The 26,302-nt window shown below is 43.6% G+C and overlaps 2 protein-coding genes across 13 annotated transcripts in view; one reads left to right on the forward strand and one right to left on the reverse strand.

The window, feature by feature from the left end:
- The first annotated feature begins 565 nt into the window (after positions 1–565).
- On the forward strand, positions 566–16,098 carry SATL1 (spermidine/spermine N1-acetyl transferase like 1). 3 transcript variants are annotated; one of them, XM_074277412.1, is made up of 7 exons: positions 566–666; positions 1,104–1,298; positions 9,169–9,220; positions 11,253–11,333; positions 11,874–11,975; positions 14,630–14,670; positions 15,612–16,098. In XM_074277412.1, the coding sequence occupies exons 2-7, from the start codon at positions 1,233–1,235 to the stop codon at positions 15,615–15,617; spliced, it is 348 nt and encodes a 115-aa protein (XP_074133513.1). In that variant the 5' UTR covers positions 566–666; positions 1,104–1,232; the 3' UTR covers positions 15,618–16,098. The 3 variants fall into 3 exon arrangements, with proteins under 3 accessions (XP_074133513.1, XP_074133512.1, XP_074133511.1); XM_074277411.1 differs by having other exon boundaries at positions 15,772–16,098; XM_074277410.1 differs by lacking the exon at positions 566–666 and having other exon boundaries at positions 774–1,298; positions 15,772–16,098.
- Positions 16,099–20,610: 4,512 nt separating this feature from the next.
- The window catches only part of APOOL (apolipoprotein O like), a 76,155-nt gene continuing 70,463 nt past the window's right edge, over positions 20,611–26,302 (reverse strand). For 6 of the 10 annotated variants that reach the window (XM_074277404.1, XM_074277400.1, XM_074277403.1 and 3 more), the window contains 3 exons: positions 24,658–24,768; positions 24,422–24,533; positions 20,611–21,315 (listed from right to left, as the gene is read on the reverse strand). In XM_074277404.1, coding sequence (XP_074133505.1) covers positions 21,215–21,315; positions 24,422–24,533; positions 24,658–24,768 — 324 coding nt within the window. In that variant the 3' untranslated portion in view covers positions 20,611–21,214. The remainder of the gene's footprint in view (positions 21,316–24,421; positions 24,534–24,657; positions 24,769–26,302) is intronic. The other 4 variants (XM_074277401.1, XM_074277405.1, XM_074277408.1 and 1 more) reach the window with 1 other exon arrangement.

Genomic DNA, 26,302 nt, shown 5'->3' on the forward strand with positions numbered 1-26,302 from the left:
GGCCCTGCAAAGCATCAGTTGCTTACTGAAGAGTACAGGAGGCAGCTATTCTGGGATTTGGATCCCCAGCTTCTGTATTAAAGAACCACATAACTAACTACAAATACTATGCTCTGGGCCAACCTCCTGATTTGACAGTTTGAGGGATGTACAGTTGATCAAACTGGGATTTGAACCTGAGGCCCTTTCCCATCAACCTGTAGACTAGCAGAGGTGGGAAAGTCTTTAGAAGCCATTGGGTTTATCCCTTTTATGGGGTGTTAAGAGGAAAGGGAGGTCCTGGAAAAATGCTAGTTGCTTACTCAAGAGCACAGTGGGAGGCTGTGTTGGGATTTGGACCCCCGGCCTCTAAACTCCAGCCCCCAAACTCCTAGAACTTGTAAGGGCTTTAAAGTGAATCTTGGCCTTTGTACCAACACCGGGACCGAGAAAAACTAAAGGGGAAAAGCCCCCAATGGAAGGGATTGTGAAGACCCATGGTGAAGGGCCATAGACTGCGCCTGTGTACCATATCTCGGGTGTCCCTGTCGGGCTCCTGAGGTGGGCCCCCCAAATTACCTCAACCTGGCCTGTGTGCGAACGGAGAACCCGGAGGGAGCTGCACGCCTGCTTTCTCCCTCCCAGAATCAAACCGTTCTGCCCCTGGCTCTGTTGGGGGCAAGCTAAGTAAACAGCGTCTCCTAGTGACGGCCTTTGTGACTGCAGGCAATACACCCTGGTGGGAGGGGTCACGTTGAGGCGGGGCTACTGAAGTATTCTATCCTCTGGAACTCAGTTGATCCCGCCTACCTAACAACTCAGGCAGTCCTTCCCTTCCCTCCCTCCCCCCTCCCCCTCCCCCTCCCCTTCCCTCCCCCTTTCCCCCTCCCTCCTCCCCTCCCTCCCCCTTTCCCCCTTCCTCCTCCCCTCCCTCCCCCTTTCCCCCTCCCTCCTCCCCTCCCTCCCCCCTCTTTTTTCCATCCCTTCACCTTCCCTAGTCTTCTCCCCTATTCTCCCCGCTCCCCCTTCCCCCTCCAGCTGTTTCCCCTAACTCTGGCTTCTCCGTCTCTCTTCCTCCTCCTCCCACTCCTCCTCCTGATTATCCAAAACCCTGCACTTCCTAGGGCAGCTGCTAGGGAAAATGGGACCCAGGCTCTATCGCGGGTGAAAGCGAAACCAAACCCAGTAAAGGCGTGGGTCCGGCAGGCGCAGAGGAAGAAGAAGAGGCGACGGATCCAACCAGTAACCAAAGAATGAGCACGTTTCGAGTTCGGCCGGCCCAGGCCCGAGACTGCCCTGACATCCTGCGTCTCATTAAAGTAAGCTGCCTCTGGCAGCGGCTCAGCACGGGTGGGGGCCAACCGGCAGAAGAGGGGCTGGGGAGGGGGCGGGGGAGCCAAAGGTAAGGAAGGGTCACCGCCTGCAGAGGACTCACAGGGGCTCCACTTGCAGCGTTGAGGGCAATGGCCCCGATCCCCGGAACATAAGGGGCCGGGTCCCCCACTGACAGGTGAGTGGGGGGGAGGGCTACAGTTAACTGGCAATGGTCATCCCCCAGCCCCCTAACTGCCCCTATCCTCAGTGTCGAACCCCAAAAGTGACAGACCTAACAGTGGTGGCCCCTCCCCCTACTGCTCTACCGTAAACATGAAAGGGAAGGGGCCCCTCTCCCCATTGTTGAACCCTCAAAGTGAAAAAGACAGGGAAAGATTCAGACCTGAGTGATGGTCCCTACCCCCCACTGTGCACCCCAAGTGTGACAGGGCAGTGAGAAGGTTCACACCTAACGAGATGGCCCAGCCGCCTAACTGCTCACCCCTAAATGTGACAGCAAGAGCAAAAGCTTCAGACCTAACAGTGAAGACCCCTGCTGGCGCTGACCATCCCTGAACGTGACAGATGGGGGAAGATCCAGAACGACCAGTGACGGCCCCAACCACCCAGCCCTAAAGGCCACAGGGAGGGGAGAAGGTTCGGACCCAACTGTGATGGCCCCCAACCCCCACTGCCCACCCAGATACTTGATAGAGAGAGGGGAAGATCCAGAGGGAACACTGATGGGCTCTACCTGCCGCTGTCCACATGAAGTGCTAGGGAGGGGGAAAAGTTGAGCCCTAACTGCGAAGGTCCCTGTCTCCCACTGCCCACTTACAAACTTGACAGGGAGGGGGGGATGTGATGGCCCCCACTTCCACCGCCCCCCTAAACATGACAGGTAAGAGGGAAGTTCCAGAGCAGAGACAGCTCCTTCTGTCCACTGCCCACCCCTCAAAGGGACAAGTACGGGAGGAGGTTCAGACCTAACAGTGATGGCCCATGCCCCCACTGCCCACCCCTAAACGTCACAGGGTGGTAAAAATGTTAAAACCTAACAGTGATGGCCCCTATCTCGCACTGAAGAACTTGACGGGGGGGGGGGGGGGGAATCTGGAGTACGCATTGATGGCCCTTGTCCCTCCCTTAACAGGGAGGGGTGAACATCTCGAGCCAGCACGGATGGCCCCTATCTCCCTCTGTACATACGTAGAAGTGACAGCAAAGGGAGATGGTTCAGACCAAACAGCAATGGCCTCTACCTCCACTGACCACCCCTAAATGTGACACGGAGGGGGGAAAGATTCAGAGCGAACAATCATGGCCCCTATTCCCCACTGCCCACCTATCAATGTGACAAGGAGGGGAGAAGGTTCAGATGTAACAGTGAAGGCCCCTATCCCTTCTGCCCATCCCTCAAAGTGACAATGAGGGTAGGAAGTTCAGACCTAAATAGATGTCACTCACCCACCACTGTTCATCCATAAACGTGACAGGATGAGGGGGAAGGTTCAGACCTAATGGTGATGGCTCCTACCGCCCACACCTAACATGACAGGGATGGGGGAAGAAAAAGATTACAAGTTGATGGCCCTTGGCCACCACTGTCCACCCCTAGAAGTGACACGGAGTGGAGAAGATCCAGAGCGAACATTTATGGCCTCTACTCCCACTGCCCACCCAGAAACTTGACAGAGAGGGGAGAAGATCAAGAGCAAACAGCGATGGTCCCTACCCCCTCACTTCCCACCCCTCAAAGTGACGAGGGGAGAAGGCTCAGATGTAATAGTGATGGCCCCTGGCTCCTATTGTCCACTCCTAGAAGTGACATGGAAGGGAGAAGAACCACAGCGAACATTTATAGCCCCTACCCCCCCTCCCCGCCACTGTCCACATGAAGAAGTGACAGGGAGGGGGAAGAGTTCAGACCTAACGGTGAAGGCCCCTACCCACCACTGCCCATCTATAAATTGGCAGTGAGGGCCCCTACCTCCACTGGCCACCCCTAAACTTGACAGGTATCGGGGAAGGTTGAGACCTAATAGTGATGGCCCCTATCCCCACAGGCCACCTCTCAGTCACAAGAAAGGGAGGAGGTTCCGATCTAACAGTGATGGCCCTTGGCCTCCACTGCCCACCAAGGGACAAGACAAGGAAGGGGGGAAGATCCAGAGGGAAAGGCTCAGATGTAACAGTGATGGTCCCTGCCCCCCACTGCTCAACCCTAATTGTCACAGGTAGTTAGGAAGTTTTAACCCTATTGGCAATGGCCCCAACCCCCACTGCCCACCCCTTAAAGTGACAAGGGAAGAAGTTCCAACTTAACAGGGATGGCCCTTACCCCTAAATTCCCACCCCAAGATGTGACAGAAAAGTGAGAAGGTTCATAGCTAACTGTGATGTCTCCTTTTCCCACTGCCCATTCAGAAATTGAGGGGAGAAAATCCAGAGAGAACACCGATGACTGCTACCCCCTACTGCCCACCCCTCAAAGTATCTGGAAGGGGAGGAGGTTCACATGCAACACTGATGAATCCTCCCCTCACTGCCTACCCCTAAACTGCATAGAAGGGATGGTCTACAGTGAAGAGAGATGACCCTAGTCCCCACTGCCCACCCCTAAAGGTGACAGGCAGAGCAGAAGGATTAGACACAACAGTGAAGGCCCCTACTCCACACTCTCCACCCAGATACTTGACAGAAAGGGGGGAAGATCCAAACTAAACTGATGGCCCCTACCCCCAACCCTCAAAGTGACAAGGAGGGGAGGAGATTCAAACCTAACAGTGATGGCCTTTATTCCCATTTCTGCCACCAGAAACTTGACGGTGAGGGCAGAAGATCCAGGGCTAACCATGATGGCCCCTTCCCCCACTGCCCACTCCTCAAAGTCACAAGGAGGGGAGGTGGTTCAGATGTAACAGTGATGGCCCCTTCCCCCACTGCCCACCCAGAAACTTGACAATGAGGGGGGAAGAGCCAGAGCAAATAGTGATGGCCCCTATCTCCCACTGCCCACCCCTCAAAGTGACAAGGAGGGGAAGAGGTTCAGATCTAAGTGATGGCCCCTACCCCTCACTGTGCACCCAGATACTTCAGAGAGGAGAGAAGATCCAGAAGGAACATCGATGGGCTCTACTCTCCACTGTCCATACGTAGACATGACAGGGGGGGAAAAAAGTTCAGACCTATCAGTAAAGGCCCCTGTCCCCCATCGCCCACCCACAAACTTGACAGGGTGGGGGGATGGTTCAGACTTAAAACACTGATGGCCCCTACCTTCACTGCCCCCCCAAATGTGACAGAGATGGAAGATCCAGAGCGAATATTGATGACCCCCCCCACAACCCACTCCTCAAAGTAACAAGGAGGGGAGCAGGTTCAGACCTGAAATGGTGCACACCCCTAACTGCTCACCCCTCAAAGCGACAAGGAGAGGAGGAAGTTCAGATGTCACAGCGATGGCTCCTTCCCCCACTGCCCACCCAGAAACTTGACACAGAGAGGGGAAGGTTCAATGTGAACAGGGATGGCCCTAGCCTCCCCACTGCCCACCCCTAAACATGACAGCTAGGGCAGAAGAGTTAGACCTAAGTGATGGCCCCTACACCCCACTGCCCACCCAAATACTTGACAGAGAGGGGAAAATCTGGAGTGAATACCTACCTCCACTGCCCACCCAGAAACTTGCCAGAGACTGGGGAAAATCTAGAGGGAACAGTGATGGCCCTTACCCTCCCAGCCCACCTCTCAAAGTCACAAGAATGGGAGGAGGTTCTCACCTAACAGTGATGGGCCTCAGCCTCAACTGCCCACTCATGGACAAGACAGGGAGGGGGGAAGACCCAGAGGGAAAGTGGATGGCCTCTATTCCCCACTGGCCATCTCTCAAAGTGACAAGGAAGGGAGGATGTTTAGAAATAACAATGAAGAGAGACAGCCTAACAAGACGGAGGAGGGGGGGAATCCGGAGTTGAAGTTGATGTCCCCTGGCTTCCCTGTAGAACTGACATGGAGGGGAAGGGGCAGTTCAGACCTAATAGTGATAGCTCCTACTGTCCACTGCCCACCCTCAAAAGTGACAAGGAGGGGAGAAGGTTCAGATCTAACAGTGATGGCCCTTAACCCTTTTGCCCAACCAGGAACTTGACAGGAAGGGGGGAAGATCCAGAGCAAACAGTGATGGCCCCTACCCCCTACTGTGTACCTCTTAGTGATAGAGAGGGGAGAAGTTCATGTCTAACAGTGATGGCCCCTACTCTCCACTGTTCTACCCTATACCTGAAAAGTAGGGGGTATGATTCAGATTTAACAGGGATGGCCTCTACCCCCACTGCCCACCCATAAACACAACCCTAACAGGGATGGCCCCTATCCCCCACTGCCCACCCCTAAACGTGACGGGAAGGGGGGATGGTTCAGATCTAACAGGGATGTCCCCTACCACCCACTGCCCACCCATAAACACAACCCTAACAGGGATGGCCCCTATCCCCCACTGCCCACCCCTAAACGTGACGGGAAGGGGGGATGGTTTAGGCCTAAATAGTGATGGCCCCTACCACCCACTGCCCACCCATAAACACAACAACCCTAACAGGGATGGCCCCTATCCCCCACTGCCCACCCCTAAATGTGACGGGAAGGGGGGATGGTTCAGATCTAACAGGGATGTCCCCTACCACCCACTGCCCACCCATAAACACAACCCTAACAGGGATGGCCCCTATCCCCCACTGCCCACCCCTAAACGTGACGGGAAGGGGGGATGGTTTAGGCCTAAATAGTGATGGCCCCTATCACCCACTCCCACCCATAAACATAACAGTGAATGGAGAAGGTTCAGATCTCACATTGATGGCCTCTACCCCCACTGCCCACCCATAAGCATGACAGGGAGAAGGTAGGTCGAGGACTAATTGATTGCCCCATCTGTGTTACAGGTCAGGGGGGGGGGCAGAAGCTCAGAGCAAAGGGCAATAATTCTTGCCTCTCCAATTAGGGCATGCCTGATGGCAGCAGGTACACAGTAAAGGATCCAGATCTCCAGAGAAGTGAGCTAGGATGTGGAAATGTCCAGAACTTAGGGTCAGAGCCTCTGTCTCCACCTTCTTCCCTGCACAGAAAACTGAGGGGGGTAGAGCAGTTCTAGTTTAAGGTGGTAGCCCCAAGCTTTCATAGAGGTGATTCAGAAGGTGGCAGGTCCGGAGTTAGAGAGCTGACCCCCCAGAGAGAGGTGAGCTAGGGAGCAGAAATGTTCACAGTTAAGTTCAATGGCCCCTGTCTTGTCAGGCCAGATGCTAACAGGAGGCAGATCACTAGCTAATGGTGCCCGGCCTCCCACGGAGAGGTGAGTGATAGGGGGCCAAATCCAAAGCTAACAAGGATAGCCTCTGCCTCCCTTTGGAGGTGAAAAAGGGAAGGTTGTAGGTTCAGGCATAATGGTGGTGACCCTTGCCTGGAGGGGTGTTGGAAGCAGGAGGTTAGTAGGTTCTGGGCCAGGGCTAATGGCAAGTGAGCCCTTTCAAGAGAAATGACCGGGGAGTGGGAAAGTGCTATGGTCCCTGTTTCCCACAGAGGTGAGGGGGAGGGTGGTGGGTACAGAGCTAGTGACTCGAGATGGAAGAGACAGTGCTAAGAGGGCAGTAGCCTGTGCGGCACTTTAGCCGGAAGTAGCAGGAACACTTGTCCTCTATCTTTGAGATAACCCATAATTCTTCCAGCTTCTTCAGTCAGGATAATGTGGAGAATATTATCCCAGAATGGTGTTTGATGGGAATTGTTTTTTTTTTTTTAGCTAATCACAGATTTCAGCAGGAATCAAGATCAAGACAGAACTAACCATAGGGACTACAGGGAGCATTAATTCAATCTCCAACTAATGCCGAGATGGAAATTGTCTTGCCCTGAATCACACAGTAAATGGAAGAACCCAGATTCAATGCCAAGGATCTTTTCACTGCATGGCAATGTCTCCTGTCCAGGAGCTCTAAACCACAATCCTTTTCTGTATTGTTGATACTCATACACTTAAACATTGACATAAGCCAAAAGGTCCATCAGTTACTACATATGTCAACACACAAGCCAAGTGAAAATTATCAATCCCACCTAGCCCCAACTGGAATTCTATCAAAAGTAGTACTACCATCATTTATTCTGGGAGGACTTTTTTTTAGCAAGGAGTGAATCAGAGTCTCTTGCCCCTGACAAAATGGCCACCCTGGCCCACATTTGCTTTGCCTACACTATCTTCTCTGTAGCCTGGTATGATTTTCCCACTGAACAAGGAAGGGATCAAGCAGGTCCAAGTTTTGTGGTTTCCAAAACTTTGAGTGGGGATGGGGGCGGTGGGTGCATGTGCTTGGGTCATCACACTCATCTCTGGTTACCTGTGACATATCTCTGTGAGGGTCCCGGGGCCCTTATCTCTGGATACATGGCCTCCCAGGACATCAGATCACCTCATTTCCTTTTATTACAGCTCTACCAATGCTTCGTCCAGGATACATTTGGAATGCCTTTCCTCACCGCCCCCCCCCAACCCCCCTCGGCTATCATCCTTCCTTTTTCTCCCTCCGCCACATTTCTGACACAAGTTGACAACGCTTCCAAGACCAGTATTTTAGCAAACATAATACTGAGTTTCTCCACTTTCAGCAGCAAACGTACCAGTGCAATCACACGCTGGAGCTAGAGTAATGCTATGCTCTTATGTCCTCAATGGGGAAATGAGTGTATCGTACGCTTCCCAGTCTTCTTAGGGAAAAAGTCACTCTAAACATTTCATTTTTTTCTTCATGACAAAGTACAAAGAATACTAGGCTTGAAATTAGAGTACCTGCCACTTAGCACCCTGAGCATGTCACCACCCTTTGGAGCATTAACTTAGGGAACTCCCAGTGTAGAATCTTCCTCCAGTGATCGCAAGTTGGCAACTCTGTTGCAACACATAATCTCTTGGCTGATTTTGTTAGGAGCTAATAAAGGATGGAGGGCTATTTGTCCCTATCCAAAATGACTCCAAACTGCCTTTTAAGTCCTTGCATCTGCTAGACAAGAGATTTCCTTTCTCTTCTTTTACTATCAAGTTACTAGTTGCCATTTCTCAATGCTGTTAGCACGCTAATCTTAAACAGTCCTCAGTCCTGCTTTCTGCCTTGTCCCACCTCCAGTTGTTGCTTCTAATCAACTGAGCTGTGAAAACAGGTAACTACAGACTTGTTAGAACGGTATATAAATATGACCAAGTGTTCTAAAGGGTCTGATAAAAGTCGAGCTTTTAAATGTCTGGATTTTTCTGACATCTATCTTGATTTTTGAGAGACCTTTAAAAAATCCCTCCTTAGTTCTTTTATGTATTCTGGAAAGCTGAGATTTATCTCAGTTCTCTTTGGATAATTCAGGGGCTATTTCAAGGCTCCAGGGATGCAAGTTACAACCCTTTTTACACTTTAGGAGAGGGTCTCGAGTTCCCCCATCAATATAACTCATTCCCCTATGGCTTACCTTAGCTAAGGTGGGCCTTTGCTGATAGACGCATTATAGTGGTGGGATTTCCATCTGTCCGAGCATTTAGCTGGCCTAGCCTTTTAGAGCTCAAAAGGACCCCCAGGCCATAATGAGGCAGCAGAGAAGGCTTTTGGAGAAGAGTACTTGCAGTTATTTTTAAAACGGACTCATGCATTCTTTTGCTATATACATGTTTCATGTTTGGTGGGACCATTATAGATGCCCACTTTTTCAAGGGCAGGGGTAAATCTTCACTCACTCTGTCCACTGTACTATGTAAGAATGTAAAATCTTTCAAATGATGATGTAATCCCCCAAAATTACCTATAAAATTGTAACCCGAATTCCTTTTCTCCTTGACAGGAATTAGCCGCTCATGGAAATAATACTGATGCTGTAAAGATAACCATTATAGGTAAGGTATCAGATGGTATTTCTAGAGACTGAAGTAAGGGTCACAAAAGCTTCTAGTTTACGTCTATGATGAATACGCCATTTATGCCGTCCTTTGTATGTACTGCCGCCATTAGGCGTTTCTAAAAGATGTGCTGTTTTATCTGCAATGTATTATCCTTAATTTATATTCATTAGGCAGAATGGGGAATTAGAGGTACAAAGAGCTAGGGAACAGGGAGCCTAACCTTCAGCTTTAGGCTCCAACAAGATTAATAAGCTGTGTGACCTTAAAGGAATTTCCTCTCCTTGTGCCTTATTTCTCTCTTCTATGAACCACAGATAATGCCAGTTGTCCTACCCAACTCTTTCCCCATAGAGCTTTTGTGAGGAAATGCATACTTGAAGTGCACTGGCTTATATGATTACCGTTACATTTCTAATACCTGCTAGCACTCTCCCCACACAGAAGCTAGAAGTTGTTTGGCTGAGAATCTCTCGCTCACACATTTCCATGGCCCAGACTGTTCCTCCTCTTCTCACTCCTACATACCAAACTACAGGAGTGATAGTTGCGTCTAGAGTCCCGAGACTAGCTACCAGCTGTGAGCAAGGCCCTTCCCCCAAGTTTCAGTTTCTTATTTCGTAGCATGGAGATATTTTCAATAGTCACCATCTCATTTGACTGTTGTGAGCAAAATGCCACATAAGCCATCAAGTGCTATAGAAACATGAGTGTTACTGCCTTTCCCTCCTTTTTTTGGCCGATGGGGTGTTAGTCTGGAAACCCTGTTACCTGCAAGAACTAAAGGAGATAAACTCATCTAAGGCACCACCAGGAGGAGTAACTCTCTTCTTCTATTATGAGATTAAATGCTTTGCTTTATTATAGAAATCTAGCTAAGATTAAGTCAAAGATTTGAATTCTTCAGTATAAAATACCAAAGGCCGTGGTGTGGAGCACACCAAAAAGTGGCTAAAAGGAGGCTGCTGTTATTATGAGATAGTGTGGGGTAGGATGCTGGTCTAGAGGCCACAAAAACTATGTTCCAATCCCATCTACCATTTACCAGCAAGTCACTTTATAAACCTCAATGAATTGCAAGCAACTATGACGTCTTTTCTAAGGCAGAGATGGATTGCGGTATGCATCAGTGGAGGGAATTCCCACACCAATGAAATAAAAAATCATTGAGACATCAATGAACGAGTAAAAATCCTCAACACTGTGGATCAGACAAATATAGAATTAAATTGCTAAATCCCATAGTATAAGAATACAGATTCTCTTCTGTGCCACTGAAACCTTAAGTTCAATTTCTAACAAAAAGCATGATTTCATATCACACATAGTAGCCTTGTGGTATGAGCTGGTAATATAGTTCTCATGACTTCCTAGCTGTGTGACCCTGGGCAAGTCACTTAACCCCAGCCTCAGGAAAAAGAAAAAAAAATACAGTTCTCATGGAGCTTAAGACAAAAGCCAGATGACAAAAACATGTCACTAAGGAATGTAGGGAGGTTTTTTTTTTGGGGGGGAGGGGGTAGGAGGGGTGAGACTACCTCTTAACACATTCTCTTGCACATGTCTTGGTGACACTATCTCCAGAGGGATGGCCAGTCCAGCTCAGGGTGGCAATCTGTTTGTTATACTTAGTAGTTATCACAGGTCAATGCTGAGCTTCAGAGTCAGATCTTCTATGTTTCACTGAAATAAGAGAGACTAAATCAAAAGAATGGATCTTTATGAAAGCAGCATAGCCAAAAGGGGAGCTCGCTATCCTTTAGAAAATACGATTTGGCACAAGGTAGGCGGTTGCTGCCATGTGATGCCAGAAACATTTTGTATTATTCCCAGTTTGCCGTAACCCCTGTGTAGTCTTTGAACAGCATTCATCTCCACATCTTTCTCAGTTCAGCCTTTGTTGTTGTTGTTGCCCCTTTCAAATGACGGAGTCTGTACTCTGTAGTTGAGGCAGGCAAGCTACAAGGTAGGCAATTTGCTCCCCCAGAAGTCACTACTCTAAGGTTCTGTATGTGGATTGACCTTTCAGACTTACTTAAGGATGGCTTTGGGGACCACCCTCTTTACTACTGTCTTATTGCAGAAGTACCAGATGAGGCTCAGCTAACAGGTAAGCTACACTCCCCTTAACTATTTTCATACTGACTATTCTTGCCAACAAGATGAAGTATAACAAAATAGTTAAATAGAGGAGTAAGGGGGCTCTATTGGGGAAATTCATACGGGCTCATGCGTTACAGAGAGAGCTCCAGTATGTAATTATATTCTAGTAAACTTTGCTATTGTCCTTTAGAATAAGGAGAAAATTTTGGATCCCACTTTCAAGTTGAAGGTGGCCACGGACAAGAGATAAAACACATTTCCTGGGAAAATGTGAAGTCATATTCTACAGGCCTATTCCTACTGAGATGATTTCCTGCCTAAGAAAAACTTCCATTCAAATTCTTTGGTGACACCACCAAAGGTCTTGAATAACTGAGGTAACAGAGATTGGCAATCAGTAATTCTAGTTCATAGACTCACACAGAGCCTGGAAATATACTGCCAATGGATTCTAAGCAAAAAATTCATTTTGAAGGACTAATACAACAAATATTTTGATACTCAATAAAAATCAAAGCACTCAACCTTTTGCATACTCCGTCTCTAGGCACTCTGACAGTAGGTTTTGCAATGTACTATTTCACCTATGATCCTTGGATTGGCAAGTTACTCTACCTGGAAGACTTCTATGTCATGGAACCTTTTCGAGGTAAAAATCTCTCATCAGCAAGCTTTTAGTACATGTTTACTATGCTCCAGACATTCTGATAAGAACTGAGGCTGCAAAGACAGGCAAAATATTTCCTGCCCTCAAGAAACTTACACTGTAATGGGGATCATTTTGTGGGGTGAGGAGAGACTTGAGGCAGGGAGACCAATCTGAAGGCTACTGCATTGGTATTGGCAAGAGGTGATGAGGGCTTAAACTAGAGTTGTAATTATATGAGTAGGGAGAAGAGGCTACCTAAGATGGATGTTGGGAAGGAAGAAATGGCAAATTCTGGCAACTTATGAGTGGGCAAAGTCCGTGGATGACTCCAGGTTCCTAAGTGTGAGTGCTCTCAATAGTAAAAGTGAAGTTTAGGAGAGGACTGGGTTTATGGGAAAGATGAGTTCATGCTTTTCTCCATGTTGAGTTCAAGATACCTATAAGGACAAGCTGTTTGAAATGTCAAACAGGCCGGCTCGATTCAGCATAATTTTAATAGAATCAAGGGAGATGGATGCCCAAAAGTAAGGGTGATGTGAAATTGCAGTCCAGGGGAGAAATAAGAGTGGGTATAGAGATATAGGAATCAGCTTCGAGGCAGGCAGATCAGCACAAAGATGAGTTCACTGGGAGCTGATGAGGTGAGACAGGCTGAGGTCTTCAAGTGAGATAGTACGAAAAGAAAACACAAGAGGGTCCAGGACAGAAACTTGTGGTTGCCTACAATTAGTGAGCATGACATGGATGAAGATATAGCAAAGAAGAATGAGGAATAATCAAACACCTAAAAGAGCCAGGAGATGATAGTGCCAGGAAACCTAGAGAGCAGAGAATATCCAGGAGGAGAGGGTTATATTAATAGCATCAAAAGTCACAGAAAAGCTAAGAAGGATGAGGAATGAGGAAAGGCATTTGGTGAAAGCAGTTTCAATTGAATGAGAATGTTTCAAGCCATTCGGCAAAGGGTTTAGAGGAGGGTGAGAAAGGAAGCAAAGCCACCTGGTGTTGGCAGCTTTCTTAAAGTTTAGTCAAAAGGGAGGAGAGAGAAAGAAGAAACACAGGGAGGTCTGGAACATGTGAGGGTATTTTGTAAGAAGGGTGTTTGTAGCTAGCAGGGAAAGGTCCAAATGATGAGAGGATGAAGAGGATGGAGGGAAAGGGAGCGATGGAGGGAAAGAGAGAGAGAGAGAGAGAGAGAGACAGAGAGAGAGACAGAGACAGACAAGAGAGAGAGACGGGGGGGGGCAATCTATTGGAGAAAACAATATATATGGGATGAGATCAAGGGTACAATAATTTGCCTCGGCAAGGAGAAAGATGTCCTGTTCATCCAAGAAGTATGAAGGTGATGGTGAAGGAAATAGTGAGGGAGAAATAATGGTGGGAGAAGAGGGAGCTCAATTTTTCTGTTCTGCTAGGTAGTGAGGTCCTTAGTGGAGAGGGTGGGAAGAGAAGAGTGTTATGGGGGCATTGAGGAGAGATGAGGTTTGGAACAGCTGTGGTGTTGAGTGAGATAAAGAATCAATTTCCTTTTTTGCAGGAAGAGGCCAGTTGAAATTGGAGAACATAAATTTGTAACGGACTTAACATGATTTTGTGACTTCCCTCAGCTCTACTTAGCATAATGTCAATAGGATCAAGGGAGGTGGATGTTTGAAAAGAAACCAGGATTGGGTCTTGGGGTGACATGAGTTACAAGAGGACACCAAGGCAAGGAATGCAGCTTGGATAGATGGAAATACTGGAGGACCTGATGAGGATAAAGAATGGAGTTAGGGAAAGATGGAATAATAAAAAAAAAGGTTATGGTCAGATAAAAGAATTTCAGAATACAAAAACATCAAGGTTGGGATACTTGTGGATGATGGCAGGATCAAGGATAGTTTTGTGTAGTTAAGGTGTAACGGAAGGATGTGTTATGGGAACTGAAGGGATTGAGGAACTGACAATTTAGGGTAATTGAAGGAAAATCAGTATTAATATTTACATGCCTAATATCACAAGGTTAAGGGCTTTGACTTGTGAACCTTCTTCAACTCACTGTAGAAGGAAGGGATAGAGGGGGGTCAGTAGATAATGGCCATCAGATTCTAGATTGAGTAATGAATTTGGCTACTTAGAAGTATAAAATAATACTTAGGGTTTAGGAATCAGAGACGGGATTTATGCATCAACACACAAAACATTAATGAATTGTAATTGTGTTGAGAAGCACTGTTCTCTAAATCAATGACATTATCAGTCTGGACCAAAAGAAAAAGAGTGTTATCTCAATCCTTCATTTAATTTTTTACATTCTGATTCAAAAATATTAGATTTTTTTTTGTTTCCTATTTAGGACTTGAGTTAGGTAGACTACCACAATATATTTTCCTTTAAAAGAATTGTCTCTTCTTTTGAGAGTTGAGAGTAGATGAGACATTCTCTTGTCTTTAAAAGGTGAGGAAGACATGCTTATTTACTGATCTTTAAAAAAAATGTCAACAAACCAAATTCTTTTCTGAATATGAAATCCACAGTGTAACATTAAGTACCTATGTCTGTGGATATGGACAAATTAGATGTGAAACTTGCATTTGTAACTAGTGCAGAAGGCATGAATTGGTACTTGGGCTACTTTTTCTGTTCTCATTTTTGCATTTTCTATTTTAAAGGTTTAGGTATCGGACCCGAAATTTTGAGGAAACTAAGTCAGGTTTGTACAATTTACAATCAGTATTTGTAATTTAAATGTTATCCATTTATCGTTAAAATTTTAACTTACTCTCTGGAATTTATAATTGTATAATTATTTAATCCAGACAGTTGGACGCAAAAATGTAGCAGCAGAATAGTATAAAGGAAAAGTTCCCGGCCCTAGATTTGGGGGGGGACCAGCATTGAAATTTGGCCACTAGAACATTAGTTTTGTGCTGGAGGGCTGGGGGGCAGGTCACAGTCTCTTTGAGATGTGTTTTTTTCCAATCTGGAAAGTGATGTTAACACTTTCAGGCCCAACCATGGTTGTGAAAATCGAATATACATACAGCTCTTTGTGAATGTCAGCTATGATCATAAATGGATATTGTACAAATTTGACTTGAAACTGGTATGTTTTACATTCATAAATATTCTGGACTTGGAAACAGGTAGACCTGGGTTCAAATCTTGCCATAAACTCTCATTAGGAATGTGACTCTGATCAAGTCACTTATACCTCTCTCAGCCTCAGTTTCCTTGTCTATAAAATGAGGGTAATATCTACCTCACAGAGGTGTTTTGAGGATCAAATGACAGTCCTTGAGTAAAATGCTTTGCAAACCTTAGAATGATAATATAAATGCCAGTCATTTATTATCATTATATTTTATTTATAGAAGCTTCATTATACCACTACTATAAAGGAGAATTGTCCCTAAGGCAGTTCATCCAATGATACTTCCATTAGTTAAGTACAGGGTACAGGGGCTTTGGTACAAGATGATTTCACCTCTACGGTGAGGTTCCACAGTATATAGGGGAAAATAGCACCCTAAGTCCAAGTTCTTTTATGCTATATTTGATAGAAAAGTCAGTACGATTTGTAGTGGTACTAATGAGTGGCACTAGTATGGGGGTTGTTAAATTTGAAACAATGGAATTTCATCCATTCTACAGATATGAAATGCTCCGAGAGAAATCTTGCAAGAATATTTCCTTAGAAGTAATAGATGTGCACACAATGCTTCTCACATACGGCCAGCATTTTCTGAATGAAGGAATGAATCTACTAATCCACTTTCAAATAAGAATACCCCTTCTTTGCTTTTGTAAACAGATAGCAATTACCAGTGGCTGCAGCTGCATGAACTTTCTTGTAGTCATATGGAATCAGGCATCTACCGAATACTACATCAAGCGGGGGGCCCAGGACTTATCCACTCAGGAAGGTTGGCATCTGTTCCGGTTTAACAAAAAGGAGCTTTTAAAAATGGCAAATGAAGACTGAAGGTGCCCCCGAATTGCCATTCTAAGGTCTAAATCCTCATCTTGTTGACTTCCTTATACCACACATCAAAACCCCAGCCTCTGGTCTGACTCTTCACATAAATTAGTTGCTCTAACATCTTGGTGAAACAATAAATTCTTGGTTATTTGCATCTAACTTTCACTTGTTTGTCCTGTATTATTAGCTTTCTGTCAGCCAGTCTAGATCTACATAAATGTAAATTTTGTGTATTCACTTGCAGACAGGTTTGGTTCTAGAAATTCCCTTTGAACCAAATAATGAAGCTGCCCTGGAAGATCTGACCTGGAGTTTTCTATCCTGTACTTTACATGTTGGAGATGGGGGAATTTGACTTAATTTTGTGTTCTGTTTGCCTTCCACTTCCCTGGATACAACTTTGGGGTAGTAATTCCAGGTATTTTGATTCAGAAGAGAGCAACTGGAACAATCAAAACATTGAATTTGAAGTCAGAAGCCCTCCACGTGAATGCTCCCTCCATCACTACTTGGGTGATCTTAGGAAGTCACCTCTTTCTTGGCCTTAATTTTCCCACCCATAAAATGAGAGTAGGAGATTAGATGCTCTCTGAGATCCCTTCACTGCCCTGAATCCCAGAGGAAATAATCAAACAGAAATAGTAATACAAGTAGACACAGGTAGCGATCTCTTTAAAGTTAAAAGCAAGGCCGGGCTCAGATGAACCTTTTTTGGATAAAATCACTATAACAATGAACATAACTGACTGATTTTACTGGTGATATGCCTTGGCCATATAGCCAGGATGCTCACTATCTAGACCACAGATCCAGAATGTGTGTTATCTATAGATCTGAACATAGTCCCAAATGGCTTGATGCTCTCCTAGGCCTGCAGAATAGTTTAAGGTCCTCTGTACTACTGCATCAGAAGGGGACAGGGAAGAGAGGAGGGAAGGAAATAATCATTTATAGAACACCTATTATGTATGTGTCAGGTACTGTGGTAAGTAAAAGTAAGGCTTTTACAAATAGTGTCTCATCTCACAACAATCAGACAAGAAAACTGAGGCTGAGAGCGCTTAAGTGACTTGTCTAGGGTCACATAGCTAGTAAGTATCTCTACTGAATTTAAACTCGGTTCTTCCTGAACAGCACTACTAACTAGTAGCATTACACCAGGCCTAACACCAAAGACAACAGTTTACAATATTTTGTCTTATAACAAGTTTTCAAATAACATGGGCTATTCTTTTGGGATTTGTGAACTTAAATCCAGCACTGGTTTGTTCAAAAAACTTTAAAATGAAATTAAGGCACAAACTTCAATCAAATGGTTTTGAAGCTATTATTCCAGCTATTGGCTGGATAGAAATATAAGTGTGAAGTAATTTCCTACAATTTAATTTGTGAGTTGAATCCTAATATATGCTCCCCATTTTAATGTGCTGTTATGATTTGGTAAGTAGTTTACGTTCACTTTTCCTCTTTCTTATAGCATTACTCAAAGTATGAGACTTCAAAAACTAAATCGCTTAAGTTACACAACAAAAAAGTGTTAGTACTTAGTACATGACTTCATTTTTTAAAGCTGCAACTAAAACACAATTTACTCAATATCAACTATTTTACTATGTAACATTTTGGGGAAATGAGATTTCTTACCTTTAAATCAAGTTCATTCTTTAAATTGTTAAGCTTCTTTACTATAACATTTTGGTGGACAAAAACTCTGTTCTTACTCGAAAAATATTAGAAATCTCCAAAGGTAAGTGAGGTAGGAGTAAGGTTAAGGGAGTATGGGTAAGGGAGAGGAAGACCACTCTGCATGTTTGCAAAAGATATTTCCTGATATGGGAAGAGCATTGTGGAGAGAAACAGAAGACTAGTTTTGGAAAAAGAGCAAATCCAGGTGACCTACTTTCATGGCCGACATATGACACAAACACATACATGGAGTCGAATTCCTTATGCTGAAAGAAATCACGTGAGGCTCCCCCCAAAAGATTTTCTGGCCACTGAAGCAACATCTGTGTGTCTGACCTCTGGATGCTACTGTGGTCTGAACATTTAGAAGATGATTTTTAACATTTGTTTTCAGTGAAATATAAACTGGGTCACTTCTGATTTTTAATCTTCATCTTCAAAATAATTCCCACTCCCCCCTTCACCAGCAGATTTTACCCATTAAGTGGATTTCCAAACTGATTATTTAAGTATTTAACTGTGAACTCCTATTTTGTACAAATGACAATTTATATCTGCAATACACAAATCTCAATAGCCAAGACGCACCTGCAACTTTCTTAACTGCTAATAGTTGTGTGAGGTTTTATTCCTTTTACTCCTAAATTCTTCCATGAAAAAAATTTTTTTTTTCATATACATTTTTACGAATATACCCTCCCTCTGGCCATGAGTTTAAGAGCAGTGTCTATGTGCCTAGTGGGAGAAGAGATAGTGCTGAAAAGGAAGTGGGACCCAGACGCAGGCAAGGCGAGGCAGACGGGTGTGACTTAGAGGCCAGATAGATGCATACTCTGAGCAAGGCTGGTCACGTGAGCTTGGGAAAGTGCTAAAAGCAGCTGTGGGAAGGTGAAGGTCTTGGCTGAGGAGCACAGTTTAATAACAAGGAAATATTGGCTGATAACCTGTCTTTGTGACATCACAACTGTGGGAAGAGTTCTGGCTACGGTGGCTAATTGTTTGGAAGAAGCAATGAAAACACGCCATTCTTTTGTTACTGTGCACAGCAAATTCGCTTTTCAGCTTGCTCCTTATATTTTAAGGCAGCTGTTCACCATAGTGGGTGCTGAATGATGTGACAATCTACTTTCATGGTCTAACAGCAATAAAAGTGTACCACATTTAAGAATATTTTGATCTCTCTTCTGGCACTGACACTAAAACCTGTCTTCAGAGGAGCCTGTCTTCAAAAGACAAAATTTTCTGAGTAAATGAATGAAGTCCTGATAAAAATCATGGGATCATGTGAACAGCCTCCCACACGAACCTTGCCAACTCTTACCAATCCACAGCCTCCGCAGGACACTAGTACATTCTACCCTTATATTTTGGACCAGCCTCTCACGATGGAGAAACCCTCAGGAAGTAGCCACTTTAAGAACCCTGACAGAAAACAGGTCTGACTATGTCATTGTTGGCTTCTGATGCAGTGTATGAAACCAATCATACCAGGAGTAAAAGGGAACAGTGTGAAGGGAAGATTTAAAGCAGAATAAGGAGAAAGACAAAAGGGCAAAAGAGAACGCAAACTCAGTTAGAGAAATTAAAAACTAGATTACAAAGTATTTCATTTTACTGTGATGATGTGATGCAGGAAGGACACTTGACCACAAAGTGGTTAAATTTATCTCTCTCTCTCTTTTTTTTTTTCCAGTGTAAATCTGCATTTACCTATTTAAGTCAAAGTGTAATGACAACTTTATAATATCTAAAAATTGACATTTGTTTAAATCCAATTTTAAAGTTTTATCCTTTTAAAATAACTCACAGTATATTTCGCTGTAGCTTCCATCTCAATGTTTTACAAGAACAACTTTGAATTAAAGCTTGTTCAAACAGTTCTAGATCACTGTCACCAAACCTGAGTCCAAAGATCAGAGCAGCTGTCCCTTTCCAACAGGGGGCTGCACTTTTTCTTCTTTGAGACAAGATTCAATTATCTTGTAATTTGAGTCTCACTGAGCCTTCATTGCTGCATTCCACGTGGCCTCTTTCCCAGACTAGAGAAGCACTGTGCTGTTCTTCATCCAACTGTATAGTCACCCATATGAATTTTTCGGCATCAGGGTTGCAAATTTACTCCAAAATGAAGATCTGATAGTAGCTATTTCATCAATCTGATTTGAGAAAAGGAGCAATATAGTGCCTTTGTAAGCATCCTGGTCTTATGAAGCAGGAGTAAATGATTCTTTTAGAAGATGCATGGACTCTTTCAAGCAGATAGTGTAGATGTATGCATAGAAGTGGCAAAGTATTTAGTTACTTGCCAGAGAGAACAGTGCTATATGTTTGGGAAGATTGTGTGATGCCTATTATCCCCACTTACATCCCAAAGCTCTGCTGTTGTTCAGGCTTGCAGCTGTTCCCTCCAATCAGGGAGGGAACAGAGAAAGTGACAGTGGATGGTCCAAATGGCAGCAACTCCAAAGCTGGAGATCCTTTCCTTCTCTATTTCCCAAATCTTTCCTTTGGACAATACTATTGTACTCAGCTCTTCTCTTTCAGTCTTGGAAAAGGCTTGTGACAACCCTTCCGATTTGGTCCACGATCCATGATTTCACTGGTACTGCTGTCCTCTGTCAATGCAGATCACATCCCCACAGCTCCACAGGGGACGGTCTCTAGGAGTGGCTGTGGCTGCCATGGTCATCATTTGTCTGGTCAACCCTCGAGTTAAAGATCTTTCTGCACTTAGCCAGGCTGGTCACCACAAGCCTGTCCATCGTGGGGCCTTGACTTGACTGCTTTCCAGCTTGCCAGAACCTACTAGAACTTGTGTTCCATTCACACAGCCTTTAAGAACCCAGGGTTACCTAATAGCCCCTTTATGAACTTCAAGAATTACAGTACTTCTTAATAAATAAGATGATTTTTCTTAACCCTGGGTGTTTAATCTCATGATTAAGATAAGGATAGTTTCAAGTTAAATAAAACTATACAAGGATGTCACACAAATTTATTTTATTTCAATTACTTCCAAGAGTAAAGGAAGGATGCTGAAAAGAGATGTTCTTGGTACTTAAATATATCAAAGAAACATAATATTATGAGACAAATGCAGCAGACAGAGCCGGTTTCTGACATTTCAAGATGGTTGAAAATGCCAACGTCGGGCCCTGGAACTTTACTGTGAATATTTAGCTCCAGACCGACACAGTATAAAAAAGAAAGAAAACATTTACCCAGGATTCTTGCTTAGCTGACATATGAAGGGGGCAGATAAATCAGAGATATATTTAAAATGTCAAAGACCATGTGATGCTCATATCTTTATTCCATCTTCTGTGTTAAGTGAACTCCAATATATGGCATCAAATGCATCCTGATGACACGGAACTCAACTTTGGTGTCAATCATTGAGTGCTGCTTTGACTGCTTTTACGATCTATGTGATGAGTTAGCAAGTTGTGTATGAATGGATGAATGAAAATATAAGAAAATACCCGATCAAGCTACATAGCCTATGGGGCCCAGTTATATTATTTCTCCATTGTGGCTTTTTCTTATTTGCCAAGTTTCCTACTTCTTGAAGATCTGTATGCAGTTTATTTCAACTTCTAGTGCTGTACATATCTACATCTTCTGGATTGGACTGACCGTGATCCATGAGCTTGGGGTCAGCCTTAAACTTTGTGGCTGTGACAGCACCTGCTAAAGCATTAAAATGAGAAAGTGTAAGACGTGAGATGACATTTGCTCCAGGTATACCTTGTTATACAGAAGTGGTTAAAGTTGGCATGGCATTGATATATAATACCTGATTACTCAGACTAAAGAATTTCAAATCTCTTGGGGTCACAGGCACATAATTAGTAAAAACTGTCCTATCACATGGTACTAGGAATCGATGGAAGGAGCATTCTAAGCCATTCTGTCTGTGTTCCTCCCTATGTCAGCTTAGAAAAATTTACTTATTTCTCAGTGTCAGTAGCATCCATAAAAAGCTAGAAACTAGCAACATAAGGAATGTACAATATCAAAATGGGGTCGATGAAAGCCTAGTGACTGCAGGTTACTTGCGTCTTTCAGTTAAAGTCACAAGGCGCCACTAGCTGAGATACCAATGTGTACTTGCCTCCAAGTGCCCCAGATTGGGGCAAACTGAGAACAACACTGATCCTTGGCTCAGAAAATATCTCTCACTCTCCAAACGACCAAAAGCTGGACTAAGTCAACAGAAGCATTAGCCCGCAGCTTTGTTAATGATGAAGAAACTCTTCAAATCAAATGCGGACCAGATATGCTTAGACATGGTCCTCCTTAACTCGCTGGCTTCACCATTTCTGTACTCTTGACTTCCTAATACATCCCCGACCTTCCAAAGACAGATTCGACTCCACTGGCTTTCTTTAGAGTTTATTGTTCAGCTGGGACCCCAAGGTGAGACCATGAGAAATTTGGGGGATGGAGTCAAAGGCAAATGGAGCTCCTTGACAAACCCTGCTCCTCTCTCGGACTTCCCAATTTGGGTCCATGGCATTTATCTCCCATGCTTGAAACCTGGGAGGGAGCTCTAACTTGTTTCTCTTCCTTTCTTCCCACATCCATCCAGTTACTAAGGTCTGACTATTCTCCATCCATCTTCTAATTGGAATTGTCCTCAACATCTGCACTGCCATTAGCCTAGTACAGGTCTTCCTTACCACCTCGGCTTTCCCTTCCCCAGGCTCTTTCATATTCACAGATGTGTGTGGGGTCTCCTCAAAATAACCTGGGTAGCTCCCTACATCTCAAGTCCTTTTGTTAGCTAAATTCAAAAAGCTCAACAATCTGGCAGCACACTTTTCCCACTCCTTCCACTGACTTTAAGCTCTACCCAAACTGGAGTACTGGCTCATTTCCATACCCAGTTCTTGCTTTTGCTTCCTTTGGTTACACTCTTCCCTACCCTATGCTTGAATTTTCTTTACTCAGTGAAATCCTACCCATGTAAAGCCCAGCTCAAATGCTATTAATTGAATTCAGCCTTCTATGTCCTCCCTTAACCCCTCCCCCCAAGCCAATAACACCCTATGCTGCCACCTTGGGGACACAACACTTTGTTTAAACCTCACTAATGTACCTGGCATAGATTAGTGTCATTTGTGTATAAGTAACTTAGTCCACCACTAGACTATAAACTCTCTGAGGGGAAAGGACTCCACTTTTCTCTCAAATTGACTTTCCTTTTCAGTGCCTGGCCTAGTGCTCTCATATGTCGTAGGGGGTACTTAAAGATCTTTTTTAAACTGAATTCCTGAATCAAGTGAGTGGGTATTTGTTTTCCCTCTCAGAAGAAAGCTTTAACTCCTCCTTGCAAATATACTTAAAGCCTTTTGGTACTTTTAAAGACAAACTATTTAAAAGGAAAGTTGGGAAATGAAGAATTTGAAAATTACAGAATTAAACTAAGTACAGAATTAGGAAAAAAGATTTGACGTTGTTCTATCACAGAATGAAAGAGAGCAGCCTAGAAGACTGGGCAGGAAGAATTTCAGGCAATATTAGCACTTCTGCACTTCATTTTTCTTCTCCTCAAAAGGCTATTAATGATCTTTGTTCAGTTAACAGTCCATGTACATCTCAAACCTAAAGTCAAGCATCCAAGTGGGAAAAAGACTAGGCAAATTTCAGGCTTTACTCCCAAGGGAGCTTAGAAAGCCAGAAACTTCTCTTTTTTTGTATGTAAAATTAGGATTGTAGTTTTGGGTCCTTAGCTCAATACATGAGAAAATTAAAAATAGTAGCCCTTATGAAATCCTTTGAAACTTTTCACGCAAATGGCACAGATGGAATATTCCCAATGTCATTAAGGACGCAGTCAACTCTGAATTACACATGTCGACAGTGGGCACTATAAATGTAGATAATATCATAGACTTTTTACATAAATGGAATGACGGGAATACTCCTAATGCCATTAAGAACTTTGAATTACACACGCCGACAGTGGGCATTATACATGTGGATAATATCGTAGACTTTTCAAGTAAATGGGATCATGGGAACACTCCTAATGTCATTAAGGCGAAGTCAACTTTGAATTTAACACATCGACAGTGGGCACTATAAATGTGGATGATATTGTAGATTTTTCAAACAAATGGCATGACAGGAATAATACACTCCTAATGTCATCAAGACAAAGTCAACTCTGAATTACACATGTTGACTAACTCCACTAACATGACTATATTCTTCACAATGAGCACACTTAAGCTTCCCCAGTTGACTGGATCACTATTCTTAGATCAACTTCCCAAATGCTACCCCTTGCAAAGGCACTAATGATAACAGTATCTACCACTTCTAATGTCTGATGCTGGAACTTCTTCTAGCATCTAATGAAAGAAAATTGGATAGGAAATGGAAATGAAGAATGATAGAGTGAAGGAAATGGAATATACAACACGAAGATAAACTAATACTTATTCTACATGGGTGACTTTCCATGGCCTAGAAACTTACAGAACTCAGAAAGGCATGATTCTCTTGATCTGTATAAACTACAGCAACCCCTGCCATGTTTTAAAATTACTGTTAACTATCTCTATTCTTAAATCAGTTCAGTTAGCCAGCTGAAGCTACAAAATATTGTACTGTGTAACATGCAAATATAAAAGAACATGGCATTGTCCCAGTCTCCAAATAGCTGAGAAAAGACTTATGAATACTTATGAAACAAAACTATCAAGGGCAACCTGATAACTCATATTACCTTCAGAAATTATTTAGGGAGAAAACAAATAAAAACCAAGGCAAATGATTCTAAACGCACCTGATTGTAGTGCTAGTTCGCTTGTGGACACTTTCGAGTCTGGCACTGTCATGGTTTCAGGTGTGTCAAGTTTGATGTCTCTTCTAAGCTGTTCAGCAAAAACATAGTTCTCCTTCAAGAATAAACAACAAAAGACATTGAACTTGAGTCCAGGATGACCAAATGCTATATGCCACCCTCTGCCCAGACACAAAAATAAGTGCAGAACAAACCACTTTCTTTGGCCGGAAACCTACCTTCACTTCTTCTTTGAATTCAGTTTCTTGTTGTGTGTAGTTTTTTGTCCATAAAGACCCAAGAACTTCATAGATCCTCTGGCTTGCAGCATATGCCTTTTCCCCAGTAATCTAATTAGAATACAGTGGAGTTTAGAGTCAAACTTTTTTTGGGGGGAGGGGATGGGGGAGAGAATGTAATAATAGCTTTTCTTATTGTATATATGCTGGTTCCAGAAGTTGCCTTTTTCTTCCATGAGACAGAGAGATAGATATCTCACCTTTACTGAACATAAAGCTTCTGAACCATTTGTATCACCTGAAATAGATTTTGTAAAGACTATCTGTATAAGTTTGTGTATATAATAAGCTTGATAGTTTCAGTTAAGAAATATCTAGGAAAGAAGAGTTCATTGTGCTGCTACAAAAGAAAAGTCAACTCAAATTTCAATTTTATTTCCTTGAAAATTTTTTTTACCTCTACATGGAGAAAGCATCATTGAATGTCCCTGGAGAAAATTCAGTTTGTAGAACAAGGTCTAAAAATTAAGGCCTGCCATTCATTAAAGCAGAACCCTCAGTCTCCAGATGAATTCCCCTATTTAAATGAAGTTGTTCTTGCCTTCCTTTACCCTATTTCTCTAAGATTTTTTCCCCCCCTTTCTCACCCCTGCAGTGGTTCTTTTCTTTTAAAAATATTTCTTAAAGTCATTCACCAAATAGTTAGCAGCTTTCAGATGGGGGCCTGTAGTTCTACAAATGTTAAGTTACTGACTACATCACAATGGTGACCTTTTCCAGGACAAACCACTTCTCTTCACCAAAACTTCTCTCCATGTAAGTTAGTTATAAAAAATACCATGGAGAGATCCCCCAAACCCCAAAATCAAACTCAACCAATTAAATGCTATAACTGATTAGTTTTCCTTTGTTCTTTTGGATACACCCTACTTTGATAAATCATTGGTGGTAAGAAGAACAAAATATTTGCATTGTCAGCCTATGGGAATTAATGGTAAAATCTTTCTGATTCCTACGCAACCTCTTTGGTAGTTTTTCTTTTTTTTGCTTCTCTCTCTCTCTCTTTCTGTATATACACACGCAGACACACACAGAAATATATCTATGTATCTCTTTATGGCTATATACCCAGTTGTATGTATGTATGTATCTCTGGCTGTAGCAACACTCCCCCTTCCTGCCTATCTGCTGCTGTGACTTGGCCAAATTACCAAGTATCAGAATCCATCCTTGATATTCTGAAGCTTGTTACAAAACAGACACTCTTAGCTATACCAATAATTTTAAAAAGTAGTATGATAGAATTACGAGTAGAAAATGTTCTTTGACAAAGTCTATATTCATTAAATCAGAGGGGGAAAGTTCAGTAGATAAGAAAAGAAGCCAAAAACTAGAGAGATCTCTGATCTCTCTGTCCAAGAAAGCTGTAAACTCGACTGAGAGCATGTGTGCACAAAGCAAACCCTACAATGGCAAGGGCTGAAATGAGAAGAAACCATTCAACTGTACAGTTGAGCTGACAAGAAAAACTGCAAAAGGGCTGAAATGCGATTTTCATGGAAAGGATTTCCTAGTTCCAGATGGTGTTCTAGACTTGAAATACACACACACATACACATACATATTTTTTAAGACTTAAGAAGCC

This window comes from Sminthopsis crassicaudata, chromosome X (assembly GCF_048593235.1).
Source record: "Sminthopsis crassicaudata isolate SCR6 chromosome X, ASM4859323v1, whole genome shotgun sequence".
NCBI lineage: Eukaryota > Metazoa > Chordata > Mammalia > Dasyuromorphia > Dasyuridae > Sminthopsis > Sminthopsis crassicaudata.

Excerpts from the sequence above, each read along its gene's own strand:
- SATL1 (XM_074277411.1), top strand. The coding sequence starts at position 1,233 with ATGAGCACGTTTCGAGTTCGGCCGGCCCAGGCCCGAGACTGCCCTGAC. Across the intron at positions 1,299-9,168 it reads ACATCCTGCGTCTCATTAAA|GAATTAGCCGCTCATGGAAA; the intron begins GTAAGCTGCCTC and ends TCTCCTTGACAG. Across the intron at positions 14,671-15,771 it reads TTTTGAGGAAACTAAGTCAG|ATAGCAATTACCAGTGGCTG; the intron begins GTTTGTACAATT and ends TTTTGTAAACAG.